Consider the following 15657-nt stretch of genomic DNA (forward strand, 5'->3'; position numbering starts at 1 on the left):
TTCTATCACTCTTTATTCCTTTGTGTTGGTTCAGATTTCCATCTGTTATGATTTTCCTTTAGCCTGAAGAACGTCCTGTATCATTTCTTGTAGCATTAGGTCTGTTGGCAGTTTTCTTAGCTTTTGTTTGTTTGAAAAAAGTGTATATTTCACCCCTATTTTTCAAGAATATTTTTGTTGGTGTTTCCAGGTTTAGTTTTTTCTTTCAGCTTTTTTAAACTGTTTTACTTTTGTCTTCTGGCTGGTACTTACTGATAAGAAGTCTGAATTCATTCTTATCTTTGTTTTTTTGAACATAATATGTCTTTTTCCTTCGGCTGCTCTTTTTATCATTGGTTTCAAGTGATTATTATATGCCTTGGTGTAATATTATGAGGTTGGTTCTGCTTGGGTTTGTTGAGCTTGTAGGAGCTGTGTGTTTATAATTTTCACCAAATTTGGAAGATTTTTGTCTATTGTTTAGTCAAATATTTAAAACTATTTCCTCTTCCTCTTCTGGGACTCCAGTTATACATATTCAAGAACTTGATTCATTGGGAGGTATCCTTAGGGTGTGTCTACCACGACTCCCTGAAGCAGAGGCCTACTGTCAATACCCATGACCCTCTACCTACTAAAAGTAGCAAAATCCATTGGTGCTTTTGCAGATGACCTTTGTTTTACGACAAAATATATAATTTGGAATTTTCTAATATTAAGCTTCTAATCCTAGTGGGTAGAATTAAAATGAAAATCTTCTGTAAGATATACCTCTAAGACTGAAAAAATAATCTTTTAATTAATAGATATTGTTGATAGTACCAAGTGCTTCATGATGTAATTGAATGTGACATTAATTCTCTTACTGAACCTTGTCAAATTACTCTTACTCTTCAGTGCAGGAATCACAGCCACAGCCCCCACCCTCCAGGATTTGGTCGACACGAAGTCTGTGCACATGAAAACAAAGAACTTGCCAAGGCGAGAGAAGCTCTTCCTCTTATAGAGGATTCTAGTAACTGTGACATTGTAAAAGCTACTCAGTAAGTCTTCCCAGTGTTTTGTTTTATCCTTAGGTTCTGTTGAATTGTTATAATGACGCATGTGTGGTTCATGGCACTCCAGTGTACACCTTCCTCCCTTCATTCTCCAATGATAGTATGTTTGTCATACCAACATCAGAGCATTTAATACAGTACAGCTTAGCTGTTAATTATTAGTCTCTCCCATTAGATCCTGAGCAACTTCTGAGCAAAAGCATGTCTTTTTCATCTTTGTAACCCCAGTACTTTTACAGTTTCTGTCTTCTATTAAGTGCCCAATAAATGTTTGTTGATTGAATGAATGGTTTTAAATGACACTAAAACTAGACCCTGAGTTTGAAACACAAATCTGAATCTTTTAAAATGTACTACAACCTAAATATGAAGATGGGATAGAAAAATATCAACTCACACATTGGTGTGTAGTTTAAACATTTATTTATTGAGTACTTTCTATGTACCTGTTGTTCTGGGTGCACTAGAAAAAAGTCAGTAAAATAGAAGTAGGTTTTCTGACCACTTGAAACTATAGTCGGTTATTTTGCTTGCACTGAAAATGAAATATGTTTTGAAAGTTTCCCCTTAACATCTCCATTTGTGGGTTTTTGCATTAAACCATTTCCAACGTTTTCACCCTTGTGGATCTCATTGATTGTTAACATCTACTCCACCTCTTGCCATTGAATATATTTTGAAATATTTTATCTGTCAGATTATGTGAATTAGTAATCCATTTTCTTAGTAATCAAATATAAGCCTGCCCATCAGAGCTTCTAATCTGCATGAAAGAAACTAATGTTACTGTACTAACTTGATATAATTTCTGTCAAAAGCAAAGATGTTTGGTGATTAGTTAACCTGTTTGGCTTTAATGTAGACTCATGTATTGCTTATGTTAGTTAAAAAGTTATTGACAATTATTTGAATATTCTAATTACTAATTTTATGAACTCTGGAGGCTCTGGGAACCACTACTTTAGGTGAATATTGTTTGATATTGTTTGTATTATTATATTTATATGAATATGAGGGTGGTCTTAAGGTAAATAGGTATTTGCTTTAATTAAAATGGAAATATTTAAATGTTTCTCTGCAACCAATAAAGCTCTGTAATGATAAGTGTGAGAAATTAGGCTGTATTCACAGGGAATATCAATAAAAACTCACGTTTTGTATATTTCCCCAAATTTTCTTCAGGTCTTGGACTTTAAGTGGTTGTGAGAATATATTTAGGTAGTATTTGGGAAGGGTGAAAGAGAGCCAGCTAGGATAGGTGTTTTTGTATTTTCTAAACCACCAAAATCCTAATTATTGTGTACTTTTTATATTTCTCGTGTAAAGGGAGTATTTCTTTTCCAGTAAAATGTTAAAGTTGATATTTAAAAGATGGAGAATATAAATATTGGGTCAGAAAGTTCATTCAGGTTTTTCTGTAACATCATACAAACTTTTTGGCCACCCCAATACATATGTATCATTATCAACAATTCATTCTCTTATTAATATTTTCACTTAGCATTGTCAAATGGGTACCTCCATCTTTTAAAAAATGCCATAAAGACAGACAGACAGGCGCACACACACGTTTTGGTGAGGCAGAGGTTATTTAACAGTGTAGGAAATAGAGACAATTCTGCCATTTTGTTTGATTTTTTTTTTTTTTTTTTTTTTTTTAAATTTTTTTTTTTTTTTTTTTTTTTTTTTTTTGTTATTTTTGGGTTTTTGAGGCAGGCAGACTCCCAACCATTGCACCACCAGGGAAGCCCCATTTTGTTTGATTTTGATCCTTGAAGACATATCGAAACTTTCAGGTCCCTCTAAATAGAAGTAAGTTTCAGAGAAAGTGCTAAATGGTCTGGTGGGTCTTAATAGTTTCTGTGGAAAAGAAATTGTGCTAATGAATGATTCTTAAAATTATTTTAGCATTGAAAAGGAGGTATTTCTCTCCTGTTTTTCATTCTGATAGTGAGTCAGTTAAATAACTCTCTTAAATATCCCTTCAGTCTGTCCCTCCTTTTACATTCCTGTTGCCTCTTTTTCTTTAGGCTCCCATTGCTCCTCTCCTGTCTCTGTTGTAAGATCCTCTAAACTGGTCTCTCAGTCTTGGCCTTGAATTAGCTTCCATACTGCCACTAATGTGATCTTCTTACAGCCCAAAGTCTGAGTGCTTTCCTCTTTAAAACCTTCAGTGGCTTCCCCTTGCACTCTGAAGTCTAAATTTCAAAGCATGGCAGAGAGGGTTCATGCAGTCTTTGCCTACCTCTCCTAGCCTCATCTCTTGCCATTGCCTTTCTTATGCTAATGCTTCTGTGGTGCTAAATTGCTTATATTTCTCCAAACATCCACGCAGTTTTATATCTCTGGTTTTCGTACGTGCTATTCCTTCTGCCTGAAATGTCTTCCCTTCACCCTATAAAACATAGCTTGTATATCAGGTTCCATCTCCTTCAGGAAGGGCTAATCATTCCTTCCTTTTCTATACCTATACTGTGTGCATATTTTATTGTTGAATTTATCCCATTCCAAGTTTGCTTTTAGTCTCTCTTCCTTATTGTGAGGTCATTGCTTGGACTTGGTTTGATTCAGGGATAAGATTGTCATACAGAATCAACACCATGTATTCCTGGTGCATTCCTAGTGGAAAATCAAATGAAATTTATTGAAAGAGGGCAAATGTGAATGTTAAAGTTTATTTAAGAAAATCAAGTTCAGCTCCAAATGGATTAATCTGATCATTCAATAGCCAGGTTTACTTTTGTTGTTTGGCTTTATAATCTGTCCTCTTTGGGAATATCTTTGTTAATTATTGTATTTCTATGTTGGCTGAAAGACAGATGGGATAAAGACATGGTAAAAGGAAGAAATTTTGATATTTGAAATTATTTTAATGGTATCAATTATGCATTTTCTTATTTCAGATATGGGATTTTTGAACGATGTAAAGAGTTGGTGGAAGCAGGATATGATGTCAGGCAACCAGACAAAGAAAATGTGTCGCTTCTTCATTGGGCTGCTATTAACAACAGGCTGGATCTTGTAAAGTAAGATGGGATATATTAGTTGAACCATCTCTAATCCTTTACTGTAAATGAATATTTGAAACTTTGTGCCATGCACATTGGTTATCATAGTATTGAAAAGGACCTCAGAGATCGTCTGGAGCAGGACTCTCACTGGCCCCAAAAGGAAAATTAAAAATAAAGCCACAGGGGACATCCCTGGTGGCGCAGTGGTTAAGAATCCGCCTGCCAATGCAGGGGACAGGGGTTCGAGCCCTGGTCTGGGAAGATCCCACATGCTGCGGAGCAACTAAGCCCGTGCGCCACAACTACTGAGCCTGTGCTCTAGAGCCCGCGAGCCATAAGTACTGATCCTGCGTGCCACAGCTACTGAATCCCGCGTGCCTAGAGCCTGTGCCCTACAACAGGAGAAGCCACTGCAATGAGAAGCCCACGCACCACAACGAAGAGTAGGCCCCGCTCGCCACATCTAGAGAAAGCCCGCGCGCAGCAACAAAGACCCAATGCAGCCAGAGAGAGAGAGCCACAGAGACCCATCATAAAGATAGAGTTCAGGCAATGAAATTGAACACTTTTTGAAAAGGGAAAGCATACCACATTTTCCAGGATAGAACAGATAGTTTCATCTAGTTTAAAAGAATCACTGAAATATTTTATGTTGTAATAACGCCAGGCGGAATGGTTAGGTAGGGGAATAATTTAACTTTAAAAACAAAATTAAATATGGAATACATTTTAAAGTAGGTATGTGTAGGATTGTATAAAATAGTTCCCCTTCATAAAGCACTACTGCCTACCCATTGTTTTTGTTTTTTCTTTGTTTTATACCTTAGCATGTAAAATATGTATGTATGTGAATGTGTATATGTTTTGTATTATACGTACTTAAAATTCTTGAGGTTTAAAAAAGTAGAAATATACTAAAGTTTAGAATAAACAGATACACAGACTCACAAGCAAACTCCTTTTCTGTGGAAATAAACTGATGTATAGTTTAGATAATATATATGAAGCACAACTTTGAAATAACGAGACTAATTCCTGTAAACCACTGAAGAAAATAAGTCTCTTGACTTTATAGTTTCACTTTATACAGTGTATCCCATCTGCGCCCCCAAAATAGAGAGTGAAATGCTCAAAATGTCTAACTTCTCCAAAAGGATTTTGAATTAATTTTTTGCTACCTACTTTTAGAATTCATTCCCACATAGTAATTCTAATTTTAAACTGTTAGCAGTGACATAGTTTTACCTTTCTTCTTGCCAGTTAAGTAGAATATCTGTAATAGAAACCTTTTGAATATAAACCATTTCAAGAGTGTTGTGGTGGTTAGAATATGCAGAGGGTCGTTATTACGTGTTTGGTGTATAGTTGTCATGGAATGCTCGTGACAGCAGGAGTAACTACTTAACATGATGAGAATATTTCACCAGGGATCTGTTTGATGCTGTTGTGTGAATCTTTCAGACCTCTGTAGATCTGAGTGTTTTTAGGGAGGGGTATTATTATAATTTCTGTTTTCTAATACATTTATTACTAAGAAAAATTGATGTTTTCTTTCTTAGTATGAATTTTAAGTTTTAAATCTTATTTTCATTTATGTCTGCTTTTAACAGGTTTTATATTTCGAAAGGTGCTGTGGTAGATCAGTTGGGCGGAGATTTAAATTCAACTCCTCTTCACTGGGCCATCAGGTAAAGGTTTCTTTAAATACTGAAATTGCTGTTCAAAATCAAAAGTGACTTACTCATTTTCTGAATATTACAGACCAGCACTTTCCAGTAGAATTTTCTGTGATGATGGAAATGTTCTATTCTGTGCTGTCCAGTAAGGTAGCCACTAGCCATACATGAAATGCAAAATGTGGCTAATGCAATTAAGGAATGGAATTTTTAATTTTAATTAATTTTAACTAATTTGAATTTAAATAGCTGTATATGACTAGTAGTCCATATTGAAAATTGCAGTTACAGACCATTTGCAAGGCTTTCTTTCCATTTTATCCCTTCATTCAAAAATAAATAAATAAATTACAGTTTTAAAGAGTTTCCAGAGATGACGTTTTTGTGTTTAATTTGGGGCTTCACTATGATGCTCAACCTCAAATATTTGTATTATATTTTATAATCAAAAATATGTATTATATTTTATAATCAAAATAAATATGTTTAATATTTGATCACATGGATAAAAGTGGTAGTTCAGTGAGTGTAAACTCAATCAGTTCTTTTCTCTCGTATGTGTTGGCATCTGAAGCTGAAGTTAGTAAGTGTCTGTGTGGATACTTAACAACTTCTTCATCTTTCATTTTAACTCCATTCTCTCTGTGGATTGATGTGAACCTGAAAGTGAAGTGAATAATTGTTCATTTAAGGCAAGGAATTGGATCTTTTCTCCATAGCCAAGAATTTTGAGGAATCTGGGGTTAGCTCATCCCCCTGTTAAGCTACTGAGGTACAGTGCTTTACAGAGAAATGAGCCATATTCAAAGAGAAATATGTAGTTCCTAAGAAAAAGATTATTATAGTATACCTGCAGTCTGTGAATGTTACGCTGTGGCATATCTGCTTCATGATTATTTTTTGTTTTTAAAATAGCAGCAGTAAAGTCTAAGTGGTTTTTAATTTCCATTTTTATCATTAGTTATGTAAAATTATTTACACATGGTAGTAATCTTACACATAAGATTTAAGGTAGATTGGGAGGTTATTAAGTTTATTACCTGCACTCAAGAAGGACCGTCCAGATAGTTCTAAGTTTGGAGCATCTATGTGAAAGACATTTAGAGAATCTCCAGTGTTTTAAAAATCTGTGTATTGTTAGGCAGTACTCTTTAAATCCAACCAAAATCCTTCGTGTCTTAGGAACATTGGTTTCTCCCTGAATTTTTCTCTTTTTTGCGTGACAGAATACAGTATAATTTTTGTCCTTTCTTTCCAGACAAGGGCATTTACCTATGGTCATATTATTACTGCAGTATGGTGCAGACCCCACTCTTATCGATGGAGAGGGATTCAGCAGCATCCACCTGGCAGTGTTATTTCAACATATGCCCATTATAGCATATCTCATCTCAAAAGGACAGGTATGTTTTGAAATGTTTCTTGTACTCCAGCTATTGTAAATCTGAAGGGATTCAGAGGATGATTACTAGCAGTCTGTCCTCATTTTTTTTTTCTGCCCTCATTTTTAAAGTAGAAGTTACAGATATCCAAATATTCAAATACTAGCCTCAGTAAGTCTAGCTATTGAATACTGCTTTTCCAGCTTCATTGGAGCAAAAAGGATAGGTCATTTAGCTCAGTAACATATAATAGATGTTTCTGAAACTTGTAAGCCTATAATAGTTTTCCTTATGATCCCAAGTAATTTGCAGGGTTGTTCAAAAACATGACTTCAAAGCCTGTATTTTTCTTCTAATTGAATGTGGAAATGGTAGTCAGATCACTAAATTAACCCATCATTTGCTTGCATTATTTAAGTCCAAGTGGAGACCAATTTGAATGTATGTTTCTTATTGTTCCCTAAAGTAAATCCATGAAAAATGGCTTGCCTTAAGTGGCATCCATGTATGGCACTGGTTAAATTATAGGTTGCTGGCGGAGGGAGTTTCAATGTCAGCTCTACTTGCCTGGGATATGCTTTCTGGTAGCAAGTAGTTTATATATCAGTAGTCTCGTCTGTAACAGGCGTGGAAACATGTTTGCACAAATGCTGTTGGGATGATTGTGTTCTCTTCAAATAAGCACTTTCTCTTCAACTCAAGTAGAATAATTATAACTTCTTGGGTCTCATTTTGGAAAGCTGTACGACAAGTCATCTTTTCTGCTTCTCTTTGGGCTTATTCCTCCAAGGCCCATAAGAATATTCAGTAATTGACTTTTTTTTTTTGGCTTGGTTGAGGTATCATATACCTCAAATGTGGGTCCATTTTATTAAAAGAAGCATATCCTCTTGGAGGTATGATTTCCCTTTTATTCTATATTCTAGAAAATAAAAAAGAACTTTTCATATTTTACTTTTTGAAACATAAGTTCAAAATTGCAAGTTGCCTCAGAAGATCGAGAGTTCACTATTACTGGAAGTGTTTAAGTAGAGACTGGATGACTTTGTGTAAGAGGGGGTAGTATGAATTAATGTGTCGGTTAAAGTCTAAACTAAGTGACTTCTAAGGTCTCTACTGTCTCATATTTGATGGTGTTTATCAACATTTTTCTCTTTCCCTTAGCTCTCTTCCACTCACAGCATACGACATTTAAAAGCATATATTCAGATTTTCCCTTTAAAAAGTTTTGTAGGGATCAATGGATTTTAACCCTATGGATGTGAAGCAGAACATTCTTTTATTCAAATGATATTTGAATCCTTCTTATAGACACACTAGTGGTATTGAATGTATTAAAGAGATACTTCTACTAAGAGAGGAGACAGAATCTTGACTTTGTTTACAGTTAGGCTGATTGACTCTTCTTTTTGAACAGAGTGTGAATATGGCAGATGTAAATGGGCAGACACCTCTCATGTTATCAGCTCACAAAGTACTTGGGTAAGTGAGTTTAATTGAATTGCCTTATTCTGACTCTTGATCCAGCAATTTAAGTATCTTAGTCCTTGTGAGATGACACAACATTCTGAGGAAGAAAGTAAGATTTTCCATCTTGTGACTGTGATATAGACTTTTAATGTAGTTGTAGTTAGGAAAGCACCATTGAAGTAAGTTTTCTGTTTTCTGGTAGCTTTGGGGAAAAGTTTGAAAGCTACTAATAAGAAAAAATATTTCCTTACAGAACAGGTAGAGATTCCACAACATATACTTATTAACATGACGTACATTTCTTAGTTTACATTTTTCGAGAATGGCTACAGGTTTAAATGCTCTCATAATTTGAAATGTAGATGAGAAATAGACTTTCCAGAAAACAATAAATTTTGAGATTCTCTGACATTGTTGACTGCTCTGAAAATATTAATTATAACTGATCTATGAAAATAGTATGTTTATATGTTCATATCAGTTATTTACATATTTAAGTTTTTGTGATTATTGATCACCATATTGTGATTATTGATCATCACTTGTGATTATTGATCACCATATTGTCCAACTTCTGTTATTCTTCTATTCAAATACATGCTACAGTTTGCCCTGTATCAGTTTTGTTTCCAACGTTGTACTTAATTTCTGCTTTTACTTAAGATGTCTCCCCTAGGAACTGAGTTAGTTCTGATGCCATTTCCTTTTAGCTCATGTAGAGGTGGGGCTGGGGTAGAATTTTGTCAGAAAGCATTTTGTCATTGCTGGTAACTGTAAAGTCAGGTATAATGTTTAAAAATCTTGATAGAATAAGTAAGGTAGAATATTGTTTTATTAAAGGAATCTCTTGAGTAGTCATAAAAGAAGGGAAGGTGTTGACGATAAAGTAAAAATATTTCATTGAATTCTGCTTTCAAGTCCATAACTTTCTATGATAAACAAATATTTTAGGACATTATTTATACCACTTTATGCAGTAATTGGTTGGAGGGAGAATGTGAAGTTAGCTTTGGTTTATCTCCTCAAATATAATGTTGTACATTTAATTTTTTTATTGGATAAATAACATAGCATTTAATGTTGGCCGAAGTTAAGTGTAAAAAAAATGTTAACCAATAGAACAGCAACATGAAAGGAAAAATTTGAAAAACAAAAGCAGTTATTCCACAGTATTGATGTTAAAATTACATTATATAGCAGACTATCACTTAATAGATGTCTCTTGGGGCAGGAACTCTCCAGTATTAGCACCTAGAATGGAACTCTGCACAGAGAAGTTCCTCAGTTTTCAGAATACTTACTGATTGGTTCATTGATATGTTAGCAAACAGTTTCATTGTTTACATTTACCCTTCAAATCATTCAGCTGTCTAATATCTCTTGGTGTTTTATTGTTTTGAGACAGGTCAGAACCAACCGGATTTCTCTTAAAGTTTAATCCCTCTCTCAATGTAGTTGATAAAATACACCAAAACACTCCACTTCACTGGGCAGTTGCTGCAGGAAATGTTAATGCCGTTGATAAACTCTTGGAAGCTGGTGCTAGCCTGGATATCCGAAATGTTAAGGTATGACCAGGTGTTTATCTCCCTTAATTTATTATATCTTGAGTTAGAAGACTGATAAATTAACATAAAGATAAGCTATACATATGTTTTCAGTTACCACGAGATAAGTATAAACAATAATAGTTGGCTACCCTTGGAATAAATACAGTGAATCTGTGATTCTGGTGAGTTTTTAAAAATGTTTAGCATCTATGGTATTGATATATCAAAAATATAATTGAACTTTTCTCTTTTTTTTTAGGGAGAAACCCCTCTTGATATGGCTGTGCAAAACAAAAATCGGCTCATTATGCATATGCTAAAAACAGAGGCCAAAATGCGAGCCAACAAAAATTTCAGACTTTGGAGGTGGCTGCAGAAATGCGAGGTACTTTCATTCAGGGCTTATTCTGTGGGCTGTAAGAACTGTTTTGTTCATTTGTTTTTGTTTTTTAAGGCATCAGGGGAAACCAGGGAGTTGGCCTAGTGCTGCATTATATCTGCTGATTATATCTTTCCCACACATCCCATAACCCACAGTTGGAAATTTGGCACTTTTATTGGCAATTTATTGTTGGTCCTTATCTAGATGGCTCTAAAGCTCCACGAATGGCCAGCAAAATCTAAATTGTAATAGAGAATATAATTAAAATTATTAAAATGGGGTATTGAATTGATTTCACTATTTAATGTTTTCATATATGATAGCATCGTCTTATTGAATAATAATTAGTAATTATACCTTCAGGATGATTCTAGATTAATAGGCATGGGATTTCTATGCAGAGGGTCATCATGAATACTACACCAATTTTGCATTTAGGTATGTGGAGGGAGAGAAAAAGAAGTAATGGTTACTCCTCAGTCTCCTTTGCCATCTCCTCTGCTCTCTCCCCCGCCTTTATTGGTAGAGTGCCCTGTTCTTTCTAGTCATTCTCTTGGTGATTTCATGAACTTCCATGGCTTTAAATGCCCTCTCTATGTTGACAACGCCCAAAGTTATCTCTAGTTCAGACCTTTCCATACTTGTATATCCAGCTGCCTTGATTTGTCCAATAGGCATCATCAACATAACATCCAAAACTGAGCTCCTGATCTCTCCTCCCCACTGTCCCTAACTGTTCCATCTACAGCTTTCCCCATCTCAGTAGGTGGCAACTCCCACTCTCCAGTTATCTTTGCCTTTTCTCTGTCAAATCACGTATCCAGTCCGTCAGGAAAACGTATTGGCTAGTTCTGCCCTCAGTATATATCCAGAATCTGACCCTTCTCACCATTTTACCATGGCATTTTGGTCCAGCCACCGTTATCTTTCATGTGGATTTCTGCAGCTGTCTGACATCTCCCTGCCTCTACTCACCTCTAGTCTCTTCTCAACAGAGCAGCCAGGTGAATCTTAAAATGTAAGTCAGATACTATCATTCATCTGCTCAGAATCCTATGATGTCTCCCACTTTCTCCAGAATAAAAGCCAAAGTCGGGCTTCCCTGGTGGCGCAGTGGTTGTGAGTCCGCCTGCCAATGCAGGGGACACGGGTTCGTGCCTCTGTCCGGGAAGATCCCACATGCCGCAGAGCAGCTGGGCCCGTGAGCCATGGCTGCTGAGCCTGTGCGTCTGAAGCCTGTGCTCCGCAACGGGAGAGGCCACAACAGTGAGAGGCCCGCATACCGCAAAAAAAAAAAAATGCTGAAGTCCTTACATTGGTTTCCGTCCAGCTTTTTATATACTGTAAAATTCAGTTAGTACATTTGTCTGTCTTCCCCTGCTAGAATTTAGGCCCCGTGAGAGAAAGACCTTAAATTCATCGATGCGCCCCTAAGTGCCTGGAACAGTGCCTAGCATATGGTACACACTGGAATATTTGTTGAATGAGGAAATAGTGTGGCTCATCTGTGAGTACTGTATCTGGGATTAAAATTTTGAGATCCACATTTAATTGTTATTTCTGTACTGAGATTATGTTGCTTGTAGATTCCAAGTTTACCTTTTTTAAAAAGAAATCTAGACTTGCACATTTTGTGTTATGCAAATTAGAACTGGAAGCATATTAAAGATTTCATATCATTTGAAATTATCCATCCTCATAACGTGGCTCAGGGAAGTAAAGATTGAAGAAGATAGGGCAGAATATATTTTCTCCCTTTGCTGTTGCATGAGCCCTGCTTACTTCCAAGGTCATGTATATTGCACTTAAGGGATTGCATTGTACAGATGTGGTGCCTGGCTTCAATGCAGATAGCCACACTGTTGGTTTGTAGACGCTTCATTCTTTTAACTTTTCAGAATAAACCCGAATTATTAGCATCCTGAGGATATGTTTAAGTCTTTGGCCTCCATGTGACATTTGACACTGAGAACTACTCCCTTCTTGAAGCTCTCTCCCCTGGCTTTACTGGAACCTTTCTTCTGGTTCTCATCCTGCCTTTCTGGTCATACTGATCACTCTACTTACTTACCTTTTGGGACTTACCTTTTTGACCCTTGAGTGTTTCCGATGGCCAAGATTCTGCCCCTTTCTACCTGCACACAGTCCTCAGGATGCTCTTCATTCCTGGTTTTCCCACCTGTATACTGATGAACACCAGATTTTCTCCTGTGTGGTAGGCCTGCTTTTCTGACTGACTCCTGGCTATCTCCTAGACGTCCATAGGCATCTACAATTCCATGTGCCCTAAACAAAATTCAGACTTGTTCCTTCTAACCTTCTTTATTAGGGGATGGCACCATCCGGTGCCCGGGTTGGAACTCTTATACTCTCTTCGTTGAATCTTGGGTGTGTTGATTTTTGTGTGGTCTTTTTGTCTTGCTTTATGCTTTCTGACACATAATACTGTTTGAAAGAAATTCTTTTTTTAAATGTCAGCTATCATCAACACTTTTCTTAAAAGATCACCATTTCTTGGAGTGGAAGAAAGCAAAACAAAACATGTTTAAGCAATGTTTTATTAATGTAAGGCTTTTAAAAGATTGTTTAAGATTTGTAATTTCTCAAACTTCAGATTTATCAATCTGCAATTTGGAAGAAAAATTCTGTGTTCTGCTGTTGTATTAATTGTTACTGTATATTTAGGAAGTAGTTTTTCTGTTGAACTAATTATTATTAGATACTTAGGTGGTAAAATCCATAAAGTTCTAAAATTCTGAATCTCTTAATAGCTCTTCCTGCTGATGATGCTTTCTGTGATTACCATGTGGGCTGTTGGATACATATTGGACTTCAGTTCAGATTCTTGGCTTTTAAAAGGATTTCTTCTAATAGTATTGTTTTTTCTGACATCTTTGTTTCCAAGGTGTGTATATTAATCTTTGCAAGGCTGGTTATAGCATTTCCAATTTGAGTGCTTATTTCTATTGCTGGTTAGCTGGAGTTGCAGATTTTTATTGAACTATGCATGTTACTTATCACGTAGAAACATCCTCAGGGTGGGAGGGAAGAGCTTTGCTGGCATATGATTTGACTGAAAGCAAACTGGTCAATCCAGTAATTTAACTGCATTGACAATTGGTGGAAAATAAATATCCTAGCTCACTTTTTGAATTGTTAATCTCAGTGAATAATGGGGAGATTTTTGTAACTGTTTTGCATCTTGAAGCATTTTTGCCCATTTTTCAGAAATTTTGTTTTTTCCTATTCTAAATTCTAAATCTAGATTCTAAATCTAAACTAGTAAACTAGTTACTTTTGCTCTTAATGTTTTTTAGTTGAAACAACCTAATTGAATCACAGGAAGTTATAAAATAGTAACTATGGTATGGTTCTATTTTTAGGAAAATATTCGTACATGATATATATAAAGATTGCCTGGGTTCAAGTCAAGCTTTACCACATAACAGTCTGACCTTGAGCCAGTTGGTTTACCTCTCTGTGCCTCGATTTCTTCATCTATAAAATGAGGATGAAAATTGTGACAATGCCTACCTCATCGTTAATACAAATACAGTGGTTGAACGGTGGCCGACACACCGTACTCAATAATCATGTCACACCCCAATCTCTTCTCTCCTCCCTTTCCCAGTAGAATGGCACCCAGTTCCTCACGTGAATAAGGGGTACCATCCTCGGATTACTGTCCTCCTCTGTTTTTCCTTTCTCCTCACTTCCCCCACTCAGCACATTACCAAGTCCTTCCTGCTCTGCCCCAGCTGGTCTACTCTCTGCCTCTCCTCAGCTGGCACCCTAGACCAAGCCTCCCACCTGGTCTCCCGATTCCATCTCTTACCCGCTGTAGTTCCTCCTCACTTGGCAATCAGGGTGGTCTTTTAAAAAGGCAAACCAGTTTCTGTCTTTTCTCCTTGTGTAAAGCCCTCAAGTGGCTTTTCCTTGTTCTCAGAATGACATCCAAACTCCTTGCCTGTGAGATGTTATGTAATTCATTCCCTCCCCTCTGACATCATCTCTTCCCTTCACTGCCCTCCGTCCTTCTTTCTGTTTCTAAAACACGTCAAGCTCATTCCCACCTTTGGCCTTGGCTCTTGCTTGTGTCTCTGTCTGAAGGGTTCTGATACCATATTGTTGCATAGCGGGAGACGTCAGTCAGGCCTCAGTTCCAGCGTCCCCTCCTCAGCGAGGCCATGCCTGACTGACTGTACTGCATCACCCCATTGTATTTTCTTCATGGCACTTAATCACTGTTTCCTGGAATGTAAGGCTCATACAAGCAGGACACTTGTCTCTCCTGCTGAACATTTTCAGTCACTGAAAGGAAAATGTAACGATGATGATCCATAAAAGAGAATCTGGAAGGAAGTGCTGTGTTGCTCTCTTCAGGGTGTGATTATGAGTATTTCTGTGTCCTTCTTTTGATTACCAGCGTTTTGTAGAATAAGCATGAGTTGCTTTTGTTATAACAAAAAACAAAGCATTAGAGGAATTTTACCTCTTAATCACTCAAGAGCAGGACAGTAGGCTGGAAATGAATTTAAATGTTAAATAAAAGTTCAAATTTCTGAAAAATAGCAAAATGCCTAAAATTGTCTGCTATTCAGAAAACTTATAAGTTAGAGATATTCATTTATTTTCCACTAATTGGGTTGACTTGGTCTTCAGATAAATTTTAAGCCAAATTACAATCATCACTTTTTCTTTTTTCCAGAGAGAAAGCAAAGACTGGCTATATCTACTCACCTAGGATAGGGGCATTTGAGATTTTGTTTGTTTTAATAGAAACTCACATTACAAAAAATTTATATGGAAACTTTTGTTTGCGGGTTGAGGGCTTCATACGCTAGGCTTAGCATATGTACACTATTCAAATAGGAGACAAATTCATATGGCAACTGCTTTTATTTCTCCCACTCTATAGAGTCCCAGTTTCACGGAGGTAAGCAGCTGTAAACTTCCACTATTATTAGGCTCCACGGGAGGTTGCTTATTGATCCAGGCTGCTATGAGATACCTGTTAGAAGTAGACAGGTCGTAGTAGCAGGCTGTTAAAACTAGGTGGTTCACTGCACCATTTAATTAGGTCAAACATCTGCAAAATCTCAGACAAGCCATGCCATGGAGGTTACATGGGCTCTATTTGGCCTATTCT

At 36.5% G+C, this 15657-nt stretch overlaps 1 protein-coding gene across 3 annotated transcripts in view; it reads left to right on the forward strand.

The window, feature by feature from the left end:
* ZDHHC13 (zDHHC palmitoyltransferase 13) overlaps window positions 1-15657 on the forward strand; it is a 47755-nt gene that overhangs the window by 13586 nt on the left and 18512 nt on the right. For 2 of the 3 annotated variants that reach the window (XM_024764723.1, XM_024764724.1), the window contains 8 exons: window positions 877-1022; window positions 3941-4063; window positions 5659-5736; window positions 6983-7127; window positions 8524-8588; window positions 9982-10144; window positions 10386-10511; window positions 13280-13413. In XM_024764723.1, coding sequence (XP_024620491.1) covers window positions 877-1022; window positions 3941-4063; window positions 5659-5736; window positions 6983-7127; window positions 8524-8588; window positions 9982-10144; window positions 10386-10511; window positions 13280-13413 — 980 coding nt within the window. The remainder of the gene's footprint in view (window positions 1-876; window positions 1023-3940; window positions 4064-5658; window positions 5737-6982; window positions 7128-8523; window positions 8589-9981; window positions 10145-10385; window positions 10512-13279; window positions 13414-15657) is intronic. The other variant, XM_024764725.1, reaches the window with a different exon arrangement.

Source organism: Neophocaena asiaeorientalis, unplaced genomic scaffold (genome assembly GCF_003031525.2).
Source record: "Neophocaena asiaeorientalis asiaeorientalis breed wild unplaced genomic scaffold, Neophocaena_asiaeorientalis_V1.1 scaffold230, whole genome shotgun sequence".
In the NCBI taxonomy this organism is placed as follows: domain Eukaryota; kingdom Metazoa; phylum Chordata; class Mammalia; order Artiodactyla; family Phocoenidae; genus Neophocaena; species Neophocaena asiaeorientalis.